This window comes from Triturus cristatus, chromosome 9 (genome assembly GCF_964204655.1).
Source record: "Triturus cristatus chromosome 9, aTriCri1.1, whole genome shotgun sequence".
Taxonomy (NCBI): Eukaryota; Metazoa; Chordata; class Amphibia; order Caudata; family Salamandridae; genus Triturus; species Triturus cristatus.
In genome coordinates, this window is record NC_140592.1 from 240,923,230 (window position 1) to 240,943,870 (window position 20,641).

The 20,641-nt window shown below is 46.3% G+C and overlaps 1 protein-coding gene across 3 annotated transcripts in view; it reads right to left on the reverse strand.

Moving 5' to 3' along the window:
* CFAP92 (cilia and flagella associated protein 92 (putative)) overlaps window positions 1-20,641 on the reverse strand; it is a 336,768-nt gene that overhangs the window by 142,499 nt on the left and 173,628 nt on the right. For all 3 annotated transcript variants that reach the window (XM_085624842.1, XM_085624841.1, XM_085624843.1), the window contains 2 exons: window positions 5,572-5,756; window positions 978-1,870 (listed from right to left, as the gene is read on the reverse strand). In XM_085624842.1, the coding sequence (XP_085480968.1) occupies window positions 978-1,870; window positions 5,572-5,756 (1,078 nt within the window). The remainder of the gene's footprint in view (window positions 1-977; window positions 1,871-5,571; window positions 5,757-20,641) is intronic.

Consider the following 20,641-nt stretch of genomic DNA (forward strand, 5'->3'; position numbering starts at 1 on the left):
TTCTTGTGAATATGCCCCTTGGAATCTCAGAGGACCCTGCCTGCTCCTAAGTGCAAATGAAGCGAGGCAGGAGGAGATCAGAAAGAATACCATGCTATAGAGCCACAAGAAAATGACATCGAGTGAAGCATTGACTTAGCAAAAGGAATACATGTGTCATCAAAAAATTCTGGAATGCAAGTCCTTTACTTGGGAAAACCTACTGTGAGGAAACCTAAGCGCGACATTGATGGTCCAGGTCCAAGGCAAAGGGCTACAGTCAGTATTCCAGAAGGATTCAATGCAAGATCAGCTAGAACGATTCTCTTGCAGATATAAAAGGGAATATAAAAAGCAATACCCTCTTCATTCAGGAATTTGGGAAATTTGTGAAATGGTAATTGAATAAAGATAATGAGTAGTCTGTAGAAGTTTGAGGAAGTTGTTTTACCTTAAAGTTTTGAAATGGCATAAAGACTGGAATGGGTGAATAACACAGAGACACAGAAACAGAAGGATTAGAATGAGAAAGAAAGATATACCCCAGTGGTTTACTACCAGCAATGGAAAACACGTCTCACTTAATGAAGCAAGTGAATTTAGAGTTACTTTGCATTTGTTAAAGCAATAAGATGAAATAAAATGCAAAAATCCAGAAACTGTTCTTTTGCTGTATTTTTGCTGCTTATGTAAGAAGGAATGGAGCAAACCGAGTTTACTTCAGTCTCTATTTCATAAACATGGTTTCTCTTGCTGCCTTGCAGTTGTGAGGGTCATAGGTCATTGACTGTTCTATTGGCCCATAAAGTAGCTTAAATTATACACTCTCCTTCTCAAGGAAGAATGTCAGTGAAAATCTGTATTTTCTTCATTCAAACCATACCCAAAATATGAATGCAATTTAACATCTATATAATTTTGTGTTCATAGTTCAATATGACTCAAGACCCATGCACATAAAGACACACACATAGACATCACATGTTTCAATACTTTACCTGATTGGTGTTTGCTCCCATAGCTCTTTTATTGCTTTGTCTTTTAGACCTTCTAAAATAAACACGTGAATCTGACCATCCAGGACATGGAAACCAGTAATGACATCCAGTGCAGTATTTCCTTTTTCCTCAGGCTTGAGTTTGATTTTGGGAAGGCACTCTTGAATTAAAGTTAAACAGTACTCATCTAACTTCAGAGCCTTTGCATTAATTTGCGTAATCAATCTCATTAGCTCATGCAGCAAAGCTGTGTTATCGTTTTCAAAAATGTAGATTAAACGACCATATGGACAATCATTGTATTCTGAGGTTGGAGTCAGTGGCACAGCTATGCCTACTCTTAACTTAAGGACTGAATTTGACTCCAAATAATGGCCCATACGTAGTGGGGAACCCTGAGGACCATCCACAGACCCTGGTACTCCCATTATTTTCCCACTTTTGCTGTCTCGCTGGTAGCCAATAGGATCTGGAGCCACGCAGCTATGTATTGGCACCGTAATATTCAAGTACTTTTCACCAAGGAGTAAATCAGATAGATCGACTTTTGCGATGCCATAAGGATTCCACATTTGGTCCTTTTCCATGAATGGATTGTAAATAGTTCGTTTTGAAGCAACAAGGCCCACGTTGCTCAATTTCTCATCTTCTGGTTCACTTCCAAACAATGATGGTATCTTCACAAAATCTTCAATTTTTTTGTCCCGATCATGAACCTCAATTTCCAATGGAGGTCCTTGAAGATACTCACGCAGCATGCCGGGACTTATAGTTTCTGTTAGAATTACATTGACATCTTTAAAATATACATGAGTCCCATGTTCCTGGCCACGTGTCTGATGTAACGGCTGATCATGAAATCTGTATCTACAATATACAGGAAGACATTTTGCCTATAAAAAACAAGAAGAAAAATAAAACAACAATGCAAGGTCAAAAGAGGGCAATTAAGTAAAATCATACAATATAAAGCATTATGTTTAAACTGCTGAGAATTGATACACTTGCCTTCTCAAGTGCCTTATAACTAATGGAACCGACATCTCTTACTTTATTGCTTAGTAAAAATAGGTCAGATCTGGATGCAGTTTAAGATTTTACATGGGATCTAGCAGCTTTTTAAAAATAATAAGAGTTCAAAAAAAGCATAGCTCTCACCAATATAAACAGAACATGTATTTTTTGGAAAGCGCCTTAAAAACGAATATAGTTTTTTTATCAGTCAAATAATCTAATTCAATTCACATAAGTTGTCTGTTGATGGGAATCTACATGTCTCATACAAGGGAATAATAACAGGAAGATAAGGTATGCTCTCAAGTAACAGGGAGGGATTTTGTAGCAGTTGGCTAAAGACTTTCACGATATTATTAAAAGCAATATCAAAGTTAAAGTTAGCAACCACATTTAAGAAAAAAAACTAGACCACCTGCTCGCAGGTTGGGCAGAGACATACAGATTGTGAGGGCAGAGATCTAATGATCAATGTACAGATATTCCAGTGGAACAACCTTTGGGAGTGTTTGCCTCAAACTTCTCCAACCAGTTTGGCACTGGCAGGTGACTAGGAAGTTAAAGGCTGAGATGGAGCGGGGTTTGACGGGCCTAGATACCCCTAGTAGTCTTCTCTGCACATTGACATCAATTGCAGGTTGAGGGCACTAGCTCTTCTTTCGCAATGTGAGATACCTGCTTGTGTTGTCCTTGGTGGATGTGTGGAAGACAGCAGTACTCATGCCATGCCACCCAAGGAAGTCAAACTGAGGGGGTCCCAGACAAAAAGGAGTTTTTCATCGAAAGATGAGAATTTTACACCGGAGTTATCCGAATAGGTTTTAACTGGAGGACCCTTAAACAATCAACCTAACAAAGGGGAAATCAATCCTTTGCAACATGGTTAGGGCCATGCTTGCATATTTTATCCATCAAGAAAGGACTAAACTGCAGAGAACGAAGAACTGAAAGCAAAGGTAGGAGAGCATGAGGTGGAACCGTGTGTTCTGGAGAAGTGAATGATTTAATTGGAAATCCAGGCAAAAACTGTGTTTCGGCGTTGAACAGCAACCCATTTTCAACATGTGCTACTCCTGCATCAACCCATCTGGAAGGTGAAATGGAGACACTGGATAATGCAGTACACTCTTCAGACTTGAGGATCCTGGCAATTCCACTGCACTGTTTCATAAAACAGAGGATTTTAAAGAAGTGTTGTTACACTTTTTTACACCGTGAAGCATAGGTCCAGGTTTTAGTGTAGGGATGAAGGTGTATGAGGGTCACTGCTTGACAATGAGCAGCAGGGAGGGCAAGAAGCCTGGGGCAAATACTACTCTGGATGAGGTGGTGTCATCAATACAAAATGATACAGGCATGGAAACAACACAGAGCCCTAAATATAATTTTACAAGAACAACATGGTAAAACTATTGTGCCAGCAAAACATATCCTAGGGCATAATATCAGAGGTAAGTATATACATTTTTCAGTCGTATTTCAGTGGTTTTACACGTTTGAGCCAGAACCAAACCTCAAATTTTAACTGTCTGTTTTTTAGGTGAATATGTATTATATAGATATCTATTACAGTGTCAGCTGCTACTGTGCAGCTATGGATCATCCATAATTTCGACAGAAAAGGCATTTTCTGATATGTCTATAACTTGTGCCCCCATGGATGGATCTGTGATAAAAGTTACAAGTGCTCAGAGTAGTTAGCTAAGTTCCAGCATGCCAAAGAGATCCATGCAAAGGAAACTGGTTCCCATTGTTACTCCCAAAGGGAATTTCGCTCGCGCCTATATCAAACACTGCTGTATGGATTTGTGCCAAACTTGCCATGAAAGTAGAACCTTCCTCAGAAAGTGTACTTTCATTAGGTTACTGTAAATCGATTAAGTAGTTTTTCTGATATAGCCAATTAAAAGGTTTCCAAGTAGGCATGAAGCTTGTGTATATCTGCTATTTAACATTCACATCCAATCGTGAATCCTACTCTTGCATCTGCAAAATAGCCATTTTTAATAAAATCGTGATTTGCATGCAGTGGAAAAGAAATTTGACAGCCATGGATGAGCACCCTCAGAGTTGCCTGACAGCAGGGAAGAACAGATGGGAACTAGGCATATGGAGAAATAGCCGGGGACACAAACAGACAAAAAATGGGCTATCTGCATAAAATTGTAATTTTAATGGCAATCTCGATCTTCCGGCTACCACTAGCATCAATAAGGCACAATTTTGTGGTGAAAGTTGTCATTTTTCACAAAATATGGGAGTTCCCATAAAAACACAGGGAAAATCCTGTTGTGTACAGCTACAGGAAGTGTGTAGTAGGGGTTGGCTGCCCACTTTGCAACCAACTACAGTTTGACACCGTGCGGCAAATCCCTGTTGCACAAGGCTGAAGACTGGGCACAGCAGGGTTTGGTGGGTTGCTAGATGATGAAGGACTTTATTTGGACCTAAAAACTGTATGTTGGTTGGATTTCTCTTCAGAAACAGCGTTTGAATTCCCCATCTGCTCCACCAGTGTAAAAAACACATTTTTTGGTGGTGTAGGGCCTGGTTCTCAAAGGTAATCCTACACTTTTGTGTAAGTTTCTTCTTATTGTTTGTTTTCATAAAATACGAGTTAATAGCAAGTTTACAACTGCAGAAACTCTGCAGTTGGGGTGGAGAACAATACACATAAAAAGATAGCCCTGTGTTATAAATATAAAATGGGTGGGCGATGCACAGATTTCTGGTGTGGTTGAGGGTGAGCAATGTTTCATACCCTTTAAGGCTCATTCACAGGTTTTCATGGTTGTTGTCACTGCGAGACATTCACTGTTTCACCTTAAGGTGCATAGGAGAAATGTATGCAGGAGCAGGGCCACACACCTTTTTGGAGACAAGCAATGCTCACAAGAACTTCATATCTGGCTCTCTAAAATCGTCAAGTGCATCTTTTGTGAATATGGAATTTGATTTTTTGTGTGGTTTTGCAGGCACTAAAACTGTGCATGTATGTGCTGAAAGTATCTGTGCATATCTTGGGGACTTTGAAAAGGTCTGCACTGCTCATTAGTCTGAAACCTTTGCAAACATAGGTTCGAACAGAATGAATAGGCATGTGGTAATGAGGGCTTAAAGTTTTAAAATGACAATTTTAGTATTTATTCTAATAATATATTCATTGGTCCCACCAATTCCACCACACAGTTGTTTAATATCTTTGGTTGAGGTAGGCACGTAAGAGAAATTAAATTAAAATAATGTCAACAGAGGTAGAGCTCATTCAGCATGACACCCCGATTCTTTGTTTTCTCATTATCCACCACCCCTGCAAACTTTTCCATTATACGGGAAAATCAAGATGATTAATCAAGGGGGAACAATTGAAATGTATCATGTATGTATCTTACTGAAGAGGGTCCTAGCACAGGAGTGCTAGATGTGAAATACATTCTCTTCCTTCCACTGTTATTCAGAGGTTCTGTTTACCCAGACGCATCTCCTTATCGCAGCCATAGACTGTGATAGACTCATCCTTAACATACGCATTGAAGCCCGCTTAATGGTATCATGGAATGAGGTTGTTGACAGGGCTTACCTTTAGCACCTCAATGGGTATTGGAGTGTTTGGGAGGCAAGTGGCAGAGTTGATTCTTATAACCAGAGGATTAAGTTCCCGCTTTTGTTCGTTAGAAAAAAGTGGTGTATCTACCGCCATGGTCACATAGCCATATAGAATGTTCTGGAATGGTTCTTTTAAGTAGCTGGTCACCGATTCATCTCCTGTGCAGAGATACAAATGAAGCTGTTATGGTAGCTTGATCACCATCATCAGCATCCACTTATTTTTACAAATAAGAAACTAATCAACAAGATTATATAAAGCAGGAAAAACATAAATAATGATTCACAATTGTAATGATTATGGAAGAGTTTGAACAAGCCTTTATTTTGGATCTTCTATCATAAATTTACAAGATATGAGAAGGCCTGACCGCACAGCACCAGGTAAAGAACCTTGGGATAACCTTCCACGATGGATCTAAGGACATTATGCAGTATCTGCGAAATCAAAGCTGGACTGATACATTTCGGTCATCGACATACAAATTTAGAATCCATTATGAGTTTTCCTGGTGACCACCGCATCCTATGAAGGTGTATAGAGTAAATCTGAACCTGTAATGACTCTCCACCTGTCAATGAGCTCTCCAAATTAAAAGTCTTGGTGATGTTAATGCTTTCTTAGTATTAAGTACACTACCTGGTACATGCCACCGGTGTCTTCAGTATAATCACTGAAACTGCACTGTGAGTGTCCGCAAAGTATCACAACGAGCCCTGGCTATATGTGGGCTAACTGACATGATAAATGTTATGTTTTCCGGAAGTAATCTAGTTGAAGTCTCAATTGGAATAATTTTTCAAGTTGACAATGTTCAATATTCTTCATGTTCATTGACTCACCATTATGCTGTTCTGTATAGTTTATCATCTCCCAATCCAGTAGAGTGAATCAAACCAATACATTTCGGACAACTACAAACCTCTTCTTCAAGTATGTGAGCACAATAACCCTTTATGTTATTATCAAAAGCTGAAATAAACTAATAAATTATACATAATGAAAAATATTGCCTCCTGAATCAATAACTAAATGGCACTACAAACAACCTTAAATATATGTGCACTTAATAATATGAGTCCTCGCTGCTACTGGTGCTCTACTGTGGTTTCAGGTCTACAGAGAGCAGCATCTTCATGTTTATTTAGTACATAATGCCTTCATGAAAACTCCTGTCTCATACAGTTCTTCTATGTTTATTGCAGATCTAGACAATAATCATTGGGCCTCCATGAGTTTAAATGTCTCAATAAAAATGGTTGCAATAGATCTAGGTTTTCACTCATAAACCCTCTCTACGTAGTCGAGTATATTTTTATCTCCAGTGAAATTTTCATGTATTGCTTCAATGATCTGAAATTGAGAATTGCCTTATGGTGGGAATTGTTTCAGTGAAATGATAGCCACCCATTTCTTGTTCATGATGTTGGAGTAAAATGACCTGTGCTGTGGTCCATGCCTCAGGTGAGTTGATCTCATTAGAGCCACCCAAAGCCTTAAATCAGATCCAGCATTTTTCATCTACCCTTTGACCTCTATAAAACAGTAGATAAGCTGAGTCTGCGCTTTCCTTACTCCAGTATTTATTTAGTGCAGCTGTATACCACAAACCATGTTGTGGTTTTACATCCTGCAAGGTGAATGCATGAGGACTGCGGTGATTGACTGTGGCTAAGCTGACCATGTTCAAGCAAACAGGACTGAAGAATTGGTCTGGTTTTCTTTTTACTGGGCCTTTGTCCTTTGTAAAGCAGAAATTAAACTAATAAATTACTTTTCTTACTGCAGTGATTCACGAGTGCAATTATCTGTACTGACCTGAATTGTGGTTACATTCCCCACAAGCTAATTGTGTGGAGGAATTTAGTGACTGACATTGGCCGAACAGCCTTCATCAGCAACAGGACCACTGAATCGCGTTTAGCATTTTACATCCATTCTTTAATCTGATCTCTGCAAAACATGTAGTGTATTAATTCATAATATACTCACTTAAAACTATTAAAAGAGTTTCAAAGAATGAGTATGTTAAACTAAGGAAGTTAGTAAAATTGTCAGCAGACAGGAAGTCGGCAGACCATTATAGGAAAAGGGGGTGCCTCTCAGATCAAAAGTGCAAAAACTGTGAGTAACGTGCACTGGCCCACATCAAGGTGTTGCGTCGCTTTTGCACCCCGCAACTTGGCCTTGAGTGACTTGATAAATCCAGTGCAATCCAATTCAGCAGAAATCACTGCATTGCGTTACTCTGACCCAGGGAGGCATTCCGTCGGTGGTGTGTGGGCGTTCCCATGGTAAAGTCATGGATTGTGACGCATTCCCAGCACACGCATAGAAAGAGGAAAATGGCTCAGGGGTTTGTTCCTGCATGTCCAAGAGAATTATTCATAAATCCTTTCTATCTAGGGGTTACTGCACCGCCAGCCACAGGTGCAGTCTCACAGATGTCTGTACAAAGATATGTCAAGAGAGAGTAGAACATACAAAAAACTCCATATTATGACAAAACATGCAATTCATAATATGGAGTTTTTTGATGTTCTTCTCTCGGACATTTTTATTTCAAAATAAGGAATCAAATATACACTAATATTAGTAAGTTAACAAACTTCGAAATAGCCTTCCTTTCTATCCAAGCAATGTTTGGCAGGTATGCCTCCCATTCTGAAACTCAAAATATATTTTCCTTTTCAGATGTGTGTAATTTAGTTGCACTTTGGTTGCTATTCTGTCAGCTTCTGCCGATTTCCATACAAACTACTACTTTAAGGTGACATGCCAACAGTCACATCAGCTTGTTCTTTTTAAAGGTTTTTTGGTGTCATGTGAGTGAACTGGTGATTGCACATAATCAATGTTTTTTGTTTATTTTTTATTTTATTTTGGTTGTGGTTTCTGTCATTCCAACATTGTGCTCTGGTTGCCTTTTGTTTTTCTTTTTGGCAAGTATTGTTTTCCTTCTATTTTGGATGATTTTGTGATGGTGACACTTGTCTCACACAACTTTTTTTGCTGGATATTAGAAAGTTTCCAGTGACTACATGGTTATTTATATGTACGCATATATATTATACATTTTCTTGTATCTTAACAGCCTGAGGAAGTCTTCTTAGACAAAACACGTGTTGGCTGCATATTCTGATTAGACATAATGTTAGAAACGACCAACTGTAGCCTATTGCGTCTTCCATGGACTGAACTATCCTTGCTCTAAATTGTGTAATTTGGCATATTATTGCCATGACTATGGGCATGTATTCTTGATCAGCACATGTATCTGTGATTTTTGTTTTGTTTTATGTATGTAACATTATTAATGTTCTCCAATTTTTTTGTGTCCTAAGATATTTGAATACATTTTGACATATTGTGTGGAATCAAACAACTTTTGGCGGATTTTTTGAGTGGTATGCACCATTCAAGTATAAAACATTACATTTGGTAATTACTGTCATAGTTTCTATTTTTCACACTTTGTTGCAGCACGAGTGTTGTCTGTGCAGGCACCGACCACAAATATCGTTCAAAAACGTTTATACACTGGGAGCATGCTTGTGCGCGTTGGTTTCTGCCACTACTGCAAGTTGTACTAGCAGTGGCGGCCGCCACTAACAAACAATGCCGGGGTAGTTGGTGGGAGCACGGGAGTGGGGCGGGGAGAGCGAGCACAGGATGGGGAAGGGGGACGACCGGGTATTAACAATTTTAAAGACGTACCTGATGCCGCCGGCCGCCTCCTGCGTCACTCCTGCTGGGCTCTTCTTCCTGGGTCCCAGCAGCCCCTGGGACAGACTCCCAGCCAATCCCTTTGCTGCAGAGCAGCACAGGGATTGGTCTGAGCAGGCAGGAAAGAAGTCCTCTTCAGACCAGGGAGTCTCATTGCTCAATGCAGCCAGGATGGAGAAACCTAAGTGCGCATGTGTGTTTTGGTCGCCCTTTGACAGCAGGCCAAACACACATGAGCACTTAGGGAGTGCACACGCAGTCCTCCTCCACCCTCCCATGCCCCGCCCCTCCATGCACAAGCTGGCACACGAAAAATAAAATGATGCTACAGCATCGTTTTATTTTCCGTTTCCTGGAAAGGCAGTGGGGTGACCCTCCTTTGCCATTGCAGAGGAGCCGCCACTGTGAAATAGTCCATTTGAGATGCATAATGCTTTTGCGATCTCAAAGCTTGTGATTTTGTGAATACCAAACTTTTGACAGCAAAAACCTTTTATATGTACGGCCCAATACGAAGGTGTGTGACTCAAGCCAACTCACTGTTAAATGCTTAACCCTCAGATAATGGATTGATAAGCTGTAGTTAAATTTGTGTCAATATTATTATTTGCAATCATACGCATCACCTGGTTTACTTTGAATGAGCATTATACTTAGGCAGTGTCTCCTTTCTGGCCATCGTGGGCAGGCTCGGTCATAGTGCTGATCTTTCCAGTTCCAGTGGAGTGGGGCGCATGCACATGTGTGCCCTTGTAGGGAACTGGCTTCTTCTTTGGAGGAATATCTGAGTGATTTCTCTGGACTGGGGGAGCTGGCTGGTATCTGGACCCCAGGTCGTTCTAGAGGAGCTGAGCCGAGATTACCAGTTGCCTCTTGTCGCTGCCAGATAACGGCAGAATACTTGCTGGTTGGCATCCAACATCACTGGCATGGACTCATCCCTCGGAAGTGGGCGTATGTGAGAGGTTGCAGATCAGTGGTAGGTGGTGGGTGCAGACTGTGTGACTCTGGGAAGTCTGTGCAAGGTCTCCCATGTGTGGGCTTGTGAGAGGGAAGCAAGGTGTGGTTCACCCTAGGTGACTCCTTTTGTGTGCAGTAAGTGGTATTTGAGCAATGGGAAAGGACAAAGTTCTCAAGGCCCTGCAGTTCAACACAATCACCCAATACACAATGTCACAGTGATGCGCTCAGCGCATCACCCATCAGCCTGGCTCTAGGCCACAGGAGGTGTCAGAGACAACTGTGGGAGTTGACAGGGGCACCTTTGGTGACCTCCACATTATCCGTGGCCTGTTGATTGGTTCACAGCTGCTGATGGGGGTGGAGTGTGGGAGAGAATGTGGTGGCCATTCTGGTGAGCATGGTCTGGTATCCTAAATGGAACGGGGGTGGTCTGCTGATGCGCTCAGGCGACAATGGACATTAGGAGTCTCTTTGGCTCCAAACTCTGTGCAGACAGTGCAGTTTTAATATATTTATTGGTGAACTGCATAAGTAGGACTTTTAATATGGGGTTCATTAGGGCTGCTGCAGTAGGCTTCTCTGTGGTGCCCTGACCGTTTGGGTTTAGAGGCCTGCTGGGTTTGGCATCTACCTGCGTATCACAAATGTGAGATTAGTATTGCAAATAGTTAGTTATACTGTGGGGGGACAGTTCTGAACATAGGTTGTGGACAAGACTGTCTTTACGATGTGTTTTTCCTGGTGTGGGGTGGGAGGGGTTAAGGGTGGAGTTTTCTGGTGTATGTTATGAGTTGGTGTGTCACACAGATTTCCCATCTCTCCGATGAGGAGCCTAATGAGATACCGGATGGGTGCCTCCACCCTGGGGGATGGTCTGTGGGAGGCCTTGCCAAAAATGAGCACGGTCCTGTCTAACCTCAGGTGCCACAAGGTGAGCTTTGCTTACTCACAGGAGACCCACCTGGCTGAGTCCAAAGAGATGAAGCTGAAAAGAAGTGTTGGGGACAGTTATATTCTTCAATCTACTCAGCTAATTTTATGGTTTTGTCCATATGGGTGGCTTCCGGGGTGCCTTTCCATCTCACGTACTCTGAGGCAGATCTGGAGGGACAGTACATCCTCCTGTATGAAAGGCTATTTGAATTCTTAACCTCTACGCACATAATGATGATAGGGAGTTCTTCTTCAATATACAGGTTGTGCTGGCTGGGGGGCATAGAGGTCCCGGTGGAGTGAGCAGGAGACTTTAGTTGCATGCTATGTGGAGAGTTAGACAAGGGTCATCCAGAGCATCACATTAAACCCAATATGGTCCATACAGGGAGCATTAATGTGTGGATGGAACTACACCCAGGAGGCAAGAAATACACATGCTAATCACTGGCACACAATACTTTTAGTCGAGCAAACTGAGTATTAGGGCCTAGGGTGTTTCCCACTCTGATCCACGGGGCAAGGCATCTTGCTATGTTTTTGTTGGATTTTTCCCTGCTGCTGGTGGAGTTTGAGGTGGGGAGGAAGAGTGGTGGGCCTTTCTCCTGGTGATCATCCCCAGTGATATTGTTGAACACAGAGTGCAGAAAGGATGTACGTGAAAAGTTGTCCATCCACATGGAGACCAGTTTGGGTTCCACGGCCTCCATAGGGAATGAGTGGGAGGCTCTGAAGGTGGTGGTGAGGGGTATATGCCTGGGCAAGGCATATGTGGTCAAAAGGGAACTGTTCTGTGTTCCTATTTTTAAGTGTTGTAAATACTAGTAATGATATTGTCTGTAAGTATGTATCTTTTGGGGTCTATGACCGAATTAAAGATTATTTGACTGACTGACTGAATTGCAAAGGGATCTGTTGCTGCAGGAGGAAAAGTTAGAGGCTATACTGAGAAGGGAGCCTGAACAGCTGGGAATAGGGAAGGGGCTAGTACAAGTTTGAAGGGCCTTAGGAGTAGATAAACTAATTCTGAGGGAATGCTGCCAGTGACTGCATAGGGAGGGTGCTAAGCCCAATAACTCATTAATTACGATTTTAAAAAGAGAGACGGATGTGCCTACCGTGTTGCTTTTGTGGTGTCCTGGTGGTACATTGCCAATGACGTGGGTCATGATTAATAGTACATTTCAGGAGCATGTACGGGACTTATATCGAAGCGTAGGTCATGCTATTACCGGCATAATAGTAATCTTTTCAGCAGACAAACAACTCAAGCAGGTGCCTGGGTTGTTCTGTGAGGAACTAGACACAATTTTAACTCTGGAAGACTTAAGAGAGGAGAGGTGTTGGTGAATAAGATGCGCCATGCCCGGAAGCAATAGTTTTCTGATGGAATTCTACTAAACATTCGCACCTCAGCTGTCTGAAAAACTTCTAGAAGTCTTGAGGAGGAATGTCAAAAGAGCACCCTGCTCCCAAACATTGCAGGAGCGCATCATCCGTATGATGCTAGAGCAGTGTAGGGACCCCTCAGATTCCTTCTCCTATAAACCGTTGACCAAGATCGATTCGGACACCAAGGTTTTGTGTAAAATTCTAGCAATGCAACTGAGATCAGAGGTGAAGTTATTGGTGCAGAGGGACTAATGTGGTTTTATACCTGGCTGTAGTAGGGCCATGGACTTCTGCGGATTGTCCCACGAGCTGCCCTCAGTATAGTACTGGAGTGTAGAGACTGTCTTGGTGTCAGTTGACATCGCAAAGACCGTCAACAATCTTGTTGGTCATACCTGCTGGAGGTTCTGAGATGGATGGTGTTAGACCTGTCAGCCCTTTGGGTGGTCCCTCCTCATCATTATTTATTTTGTCCCACTTTTGCCTCAAACCCTGTTTGAATTTTTCCTTTTTGGGAACCACCAGACTTTTTAGTGTTGCTGCAGATTCAGGGAGCCATTTTATCTACCCCTGAAACTTCTGTCTGAGGGCCTGGAGCACAAAATGGTGGCCACCTGTGACATCACCAGCATCCACTGGAACCTGCTAGCACCTTCCAGAACATTCCAGAACCCTGTGACAGTTGGAGGCGGTTTAGAATGTTGGGAAGCTAAGAGAGAGAGTTGGCAGTTGGAGCTGGCAGTTGGCACCTGACTGGTGAGGAGTGAGCAGCAACAACTTGAAGGAGGAAGGAGTGAAGCAGCAGGGGTGGAAACTTGTGCCTGGAGTGGGGTCCATAAACCCACCCTTGATACTAGTCCCTACTGACGGAGCCCAGCCTAGAGCCCTGTGTGGGAAGAAGTCAGAAAAACCATCCTGAGGACCTGGACAGCAGGAACAGGCCTTAGAAACAAGAGAACAGCAAGATCCTGACCTGGAAGCTGGTTTCCCTGAAGTCCGACGTCGAGTAGCCTAAGACCTGGAGCCCGAGGTGGAGAAGCGGCGCTGACTGGAAAAGCAGACGTCGTACCCGGAGCCGCCAGAGGTCGAGAGAGGGCGCCGTCAGAGGTCGTGAGGAATACCAGAGGTCGAGGAGGAAGTCACCCGAGGTCGAGTGAGCGGCGTCATCGGAGGAGTGAAGTCCGCCCTCCGGAGTCGTCGGAGACCGAGGTGAAGGGTAACGGAGGTCGGGAGTGAGGATCGCACTCCGGAGTCGCCGGAACCTGTGAGAATCGTGCCGGAGGTCGGGAGTGGAGGTCGCACTCCGGAGTCGCCGGAACCCTGTGAGGTCACCGGAGGTCGGGAGTGAGGATCGCATTCCGGAGCCGCCGGAAGTCGACATCGAGGCAAGGCCGGCCGACGTCATCGAAGCCGAGGTCGCCATCGGACCGGAGCCGCCCGAAGTCGACATCGAGTAAGACTGCCCGACGCCATCGAATCGGAGGCCGAGATCGAACCGAGGCCGCTGACGTCGAGACCGGAGCCGCCGCCGGCGTCGTCAAAGAACTGACATTGTGCCGAGGCCGCCGACATCGAGCTGGAACCGCCTCACGGCATCGACCCGACTCCAGCGGCGTCGGAGCATCAGAAAAAGGGCAGTAAGTGGAGTAGAGGGCGCCTAAGGCCCAGTGGAGACCTGAGAGACTGCTCTAAGGGGCTAGGGAGGTGTTGGAACCAACCTGACTGTGCCAGGGGTGAACTGGGACTAATCTAGAGAAGTTGTGTGGAGAGAGAGAGCCAGGTCTCTGGTATTTCCCCCCTTTATCTACCTCAGTTTAGGCCTCAGCCTTGACCAAGCCAGGGAGTAGACCCCCCCCCAAGCCTTCCACATCCCCACAAGCTGTGCCTGGGCCAAATCAGCCCTTAGGAATTCAAAAGTGATCTGAATCCAGGAGTGTAACTGTCAGCTTTTAAGTATTTATTAGGGGCACTGTATTTATTGTATTTAACCTATTTATTGTTCCACTGTATTTATTGGTCCACAGTATTTATTGATGCACAATATTTATTGGTTACAGTATTTATTGCCTCAGAATATTTAATTGCCTGTCTGTATTGCACTTTTATTTATGCCTTCAGTATTTATGATCACCCCTATTTATTGAATCATTAAGCCAGTATTTATTTGTCCTGCACTTTCTAAAAAGTTTGTATATTGTGATTGTTATTTATTTTCTCCAATCAGCAACTAAGAGAAAAAGCAGATAAAGAAAGTTATTTTCATAATTTTTACGGTGTAGAGTCGTTTTTGGAACGGATGCACGCATGGTTATTGTTTGGGTATGTTGTATGCTTAGCACGGAGCCTGATTCCTGACCACTCGAGCCAAGCTACCACAGTGTGTCCGGAAGACCACCACCACCCCTTCTAGTGTGGGAGTGGTTTTCCAACATAAATTGGTGTTCAGTGGTGGGATAGAGCTGTGCCTACGCATACTCAACAATAACTGTGGGTAGTCCATAGGCCTACACCGGGAGTTTTCTCAAAGCGGCCTTCCTAATTGTGGGTTTTTGTTTTTTCCAAATTTACTCTGGTGGTGGGAGGAGGTATTATTAAAGGTACCCCCCTGCATAGTTACTGCACAAAACCTGTCCTCTAACCTGAGTGGGCGAGATGGAGTTTGTACTAGAAAATCTAGAAACGTACACTGTGGCCCAACTCAGGGAGTTTTGCCAGCGGGAGGGGGTGTACTGTCCCCCAGGAGCAAAGAAGGGTGCACTCCAAACCAGCTTAAGGGCTTGGGGGGAGGCACGCCGAGAAAGCAAGGCTGAGGAGGAAGACAGGGATGGAGAGCCTGACACCGAGGGGGCTGAGATGTACCAACCTGAGGTGGGGAACCTGTCAGCAGGGCCCAGAACCATTTCTAGGAAGGGCAGCAGTGCCTCTAGCGGTGGCTTGTCTGAGGTGGAGTTAACAGACCGGAGGGAGAAAAGACAGCTCACATGGGACTTAGCAAGGCTGGAGAAGGAGAAGGAGGAGCAGAGGATGGCCCATGAATTACGACTGAAAGAAATAGATCTTCAGATCTTGAGAATCGGGGCACAACCTGTTCCTAATGGTGGCAGCCAAACCCAAGAGATCACCAGGGAACCTAAACCATACCTGCCAAAGGACATAGTAGCTAGCTATGGAGTGGGCGACGATATCGCCAAGTGGCTAGCGGCCTATGAGGTCTCGTTGAGGGCCCATGGGGTTCCAGAGAAGTACTGGGGAGGGGGATTGTACAAGTACATGCCTCCAGCTGGTAGGGATGCATTATTGGCCCTCGAGGAGGATGAGCAGACCCACTACCCCACCATGAAACTGGCGCTCATCAGAAAGTTTGGACTAACACCTGAAAAGTACAGACAGAAGTTCAGGGGTAGTCACAAACTGGGCACACAGAATTGGGTGGACTTCCTGGACTATGCAAAGAAGGCACTGGAAGGTTGGATTCAGGGTAGTGAAGTGAGGAACTACGAGGGGTTGTTTGACCTAGTACTGAAGGAACACCTGCTCGAGAAATGTTTCCTTGAACTGCGGCAACACCTGGTGGATAGCAAGCTGACCAGTCCCCGGAAGCTTGCTGAGGAGGCGGACATTTGGGCTAGTACCCGGGTGTCCACAAGGGGGACTGGAGGGGATACTCAAAAGGCCGGACAGGGCGCCCCCCAGAAGAAAGAGGGAGGGGAAAAGAAAAAGGAGTTCTCCAAAGGCCCCCAAAATAACTTCCAAGGGAAGGGAACAGGATTCACCCCTAGGGCTAACCCACCCAGAAACCCTAATCCTGGCCAGAGTCAGCAGCCAAGGGTTGTCCATTGCTATGAGTGCGGTGGCGTTGGACACTATAAAGGAGATCCGAAGTGCTTGAAACGACCACCCCCTCCCATTGGAGGAAAGACCCCCGGAGTAGCTAGTGTAGTGCTCGGGGAGGAGATGCCCTTAACTAAGGGAAGGGAGTGGGCGGGTGTCACTTTAGTGTCCCTGGGAGAACGGGAGATGGTTCCCAAGATCCAGGTGCCCGCAAATACCGCAAAGTATGGGCAGTGGGTCACCATCAACGGCCAAAGAGGGGAGGCTCTGAGAGACACAGGAGCCAGTATGACTATGGTGCGTAGCCAACTGGTGTCTCCAGAGCAGGTAATTCCCGATGTACTCCACCCAGCCGCGATGGCTGACGGCAGAACCGGCCACTATCCAGTGGCCGAGGTTCCCTTTGAATGGGGGGGGGTTGCAGGTTCACTTCGAGTTGCCGTAAGCCCTGCCGTGCCAGTCGATTGTCTGCTGGGGAATGACATGGAGCACAACGCTTGGAAGGAGGTGGAATACCGGACTCACACCGAGATGCTGGGTACACCTGACTGGGCCTGTGTTAGCACAAGGTCCACGACTACCCGAAGAGGGAGTTCATTTCGGCTGGAGCCTGGAACAAAGGCCCAGCCAGCTGCCAGACAAGGGAAGAACCGAGGACAGGAGGAGCCTGCCTCGGCGTCCCCACCCCGTAGGACGGATAGGCCACCGGAGGTGGTGGACCAGGAGTCTGCGGTGGGGGACGTTACCAACCTGGAGGACCTACCCATCCCGGTCGAGTGGCACGTGGAGGGAGGCCCGTCCAGGGAGGAATTCTGCCAGGGCCAGAGGGAGTGCCCTACCCTTGAGGGGCTGAGGCGACAGGCCGAAGCCCAGGCAGCAGGGAACGTTGAAGGGAACTACAGTGTTTACTGGGAGGATGGCCTCCTCTACAGTGAACCCAAGGCACCCCTACACGGATCGTCACGAGCCTTGGTAGTTCCTCAACGTTATCGAGCCTTCCTTCTGGAGTTGGCTCACGAGATCCCCTTGGCAGGACACCTGGGGCAAGACAAGACCTTCGCCCGTCTTGTCCCACACTTTTATTGGCCTCAGATGAAAGTGTCGTCCGATACCTACTGCCGGACATGTGTGTCTTGCCAAGCCAGTGGGAAAACAGGGGTGAAGCTGAAAGCTCCCCTGGAACCACTTCCTGTCGTTAGCACCCCCTTTGAAAGGGTGGGCATCGACATTGTGGGTCCATTAGATCCGCCAACTACAGCTGGTCACCGGTTTATCCTGGTTCTGGTGGATCATGCCACACGGTACCCAGAGGCAATACCTCTGAGGACCATAACAGCACCTGTTGTGGCAAGGGCCCTGATGGGAATCTTTACCCGAGTGGGTTTTCCCAAGGAAGTTGTGTCCGACAGGGGGACCAACTTCATGTCAGCGTATATGCGGGCAATGTGGAAGGAGTGTGGAGTGACATACCGGTTCACAACTCCTTACCACCCCCAGACCAATGGTCTGGTGGAGAGGTTTAACAAAACCTTGAAGGGCATGATCAGAAGTCTGCCTGAAAGCCTGCGGAGTAAATGGGACGTCCTCCTACCCTGTTTACTTTTTTCCTACAGGGAAGTGCCACAGAAGGGAGTGGGCTTCAGCCCCTTCGAGCTTCTGTATGGGCACCCTGTACGTGGACCTCTCAACCTGGTGAGAGACGGATGGGAAAGAACTCCCAGAAAGCTTCCCCAGGATGTGGTGAGCTACATGCTGGCCTTCCGGAGCCAAATGGCTAAGTTGTGGAAGCAAGCTTCTGACAACTTGGAAGCCAGCCAAGCAGTGATGAAGGCGTGGTATGACCACAATGCTCACCCGGTGGAGTTGGAGCCTGGCCAGAAGGTGTGGGTGATCGAACCGGGAGAGCTTAGTGCCCTCCAGGATCGCTGGTCAGGACCCTTTGAGGTGTTGGAGAAGAAGGGTAAGGCTACCTACTTGGTGGACCTGAAGACCCCTCGTCAGCCCCTGCGGGTGCTACATGCCAACCGCCTCAAACCCCACCACGAGAGGCCCGAAGTCATCTTGATGATGGTGACTGACGGAGGAGAGGACGTGGAAAGCGAGCCTCTCCCTGATCTGTTTGCGTCTCAAGAGAAGGATGGGTCGGTGGAGGGAGTGATTCTCTCCCCATCTCTAACTCCTGAACAGCAGGAGGACTGTCGCCAGGTCCTGGGGCAGTACTCTTCGTTGTTCTCCCTTGTCCCGGGTAGGACTCACCTGTGCGTCCATGACGTGGACACAGGAGACAGCCCACCTGTGAAGTCCAAGATCTACCGGATGTCAGACAAGGTGAAGGCCAGCATTCATAGTGAAGTCACTAAGATGCTGGAGCTAGGAGTGATCGAACCTTCTAGCAGCCCCTGGTCCAGTCCGGTGGTGTTAGTACCAAAAGCTGCACCACCGGGTGCCCAACCAGAACTGAGGTTCTGTATGGACTATCGGGGACTGAATTCAGTGACCAAAATTGATGCTCATCCGATCCCTAGGGCGGATGAATTGATTGACCGGCTGGGAGCTGCCCAATATCTAAGTACCTTTGACCTTACTTCAGGGTACTGGCAGATCTCTTTGACTGATGGAGCAAGGGAAAGGTCAGCCTTCTCCACGCCCAATGGCCACTACCAGTTCTGTGTGATGCCCTTTGGGCTCAAGAACGCACCTGCCACGTTTCAGCGCCTGGTAAACCAGATCCTCACCGGAATGGAGAGTTTCTCTGCTGCTTATCTGGATGACATAGCCGTCTTCAGTAACAGCTGGGAGGATCACTTGCGTCACCTGCAGGCTGTTCTCCAGGCCCTGAGACAAGCTGGATTGACGATCAAGGCCAGCAAGTGCCAGATCGGGCAGGGGTCGGTAGTGTACCTTGGACACTTGGTGGGTAGGGGAGCGGTGCAACCCCTCCAGGCGAAGATCGAGGCCATCATGGCCTGGGAACCCCCCAAGACCCAGACTGAGGTCCGAGCATTTTTGGGCCTCACGGGATACTACCGCCGCTTCGTGAAGGGGTACGGTACCATCGTAGCCCCCCTCACGGAGCTCACGTCCAAGAAACAACCTCGATGGGTAGTCTGGACGGAGGCTTGTCAGCAAGCCTTTGAGAAATTGAAGAAAGCTATGTGCGAGGCCCCGGTCTTAAGGGCCCCAGACTTTTCCAAGGAGTTCATTGTCCAGATAGATGCATCAGAACATGGCATTGGGGCAGTGTTATCGCAACTCAACGAAGAGGGTCTGGATCAACCCGTGGTCTTCCTATCCCGGAGACTACTTCCCAGGGAACAGAAGTGGAGTGCAATAGAGCGTGAAGCCTTTGCAGTGGTATGGGCTCTGAAGAAGTTGCGGCCATACCTGTTTGGCTCGCACTTCCTAGTTCAGACCGACCACAGACCCCTTCGTTGGCTGATGCAAATGAAGGGGGAGAATCCCAAGTTGTTGAGGTGGTCTATTTCCCTACAGGGGATGGACTTTCAGGTGGAACATCGGCCTGGAGTGGACCACGCCAATGCAGACGGTCTCTCAAGGTATTTCCGCCTTAGTGATGAGAACTCCCAAGGGGTTGGGTAGCTCTCCCCACTTTCAGCTGGGGGGGACGCGTGTTAGACCTGTCAGCCCTTTGGGTGGTCCCTCCTCATCATTATTTATTTTGTCCCACTTTTGCCTCAAACCCTGTTTGAATTTTTCCTTTTTGGGAACCACCAGACTTTTTAGTGTTGCTGCAGATTCAGGGAGCCATTTTATCTACCCCTGAAACTTCTGTCTGAGGGCCTGGAGCACAAAATGGTGGCCACCTGTGACATCACCAGCATCCACTGGAACCTGCTAGCACCTTCCAGAACATTCCAGAACCCTGTGACAGTTGGAGGCGGTTTAGAATGTTGGGAAGCTAAGAGAGAGAGTTGGCAGTTGGAGCTGGCAGTTGGCACCTGACTGGTGAGGAGTGAGCAGCAACAACTTGAAGGAGGAAGGAGTGAAGCAGCAGGGGTGGAAACTTGTGCCTGGAGTGGGGTCCATAAACCCACCCTTGATACTAGTCCCTACTGACGGAGCCCAGCCTAGAGCCCTGTGTGGGAAGAAGTCAGAAAAACCATCCTGAGGACCTGGACAGCAGGAACAGGCCTTAGAAACAAGAGAACAGCAAGATCCTGACCTGGAAGCTGGTTTC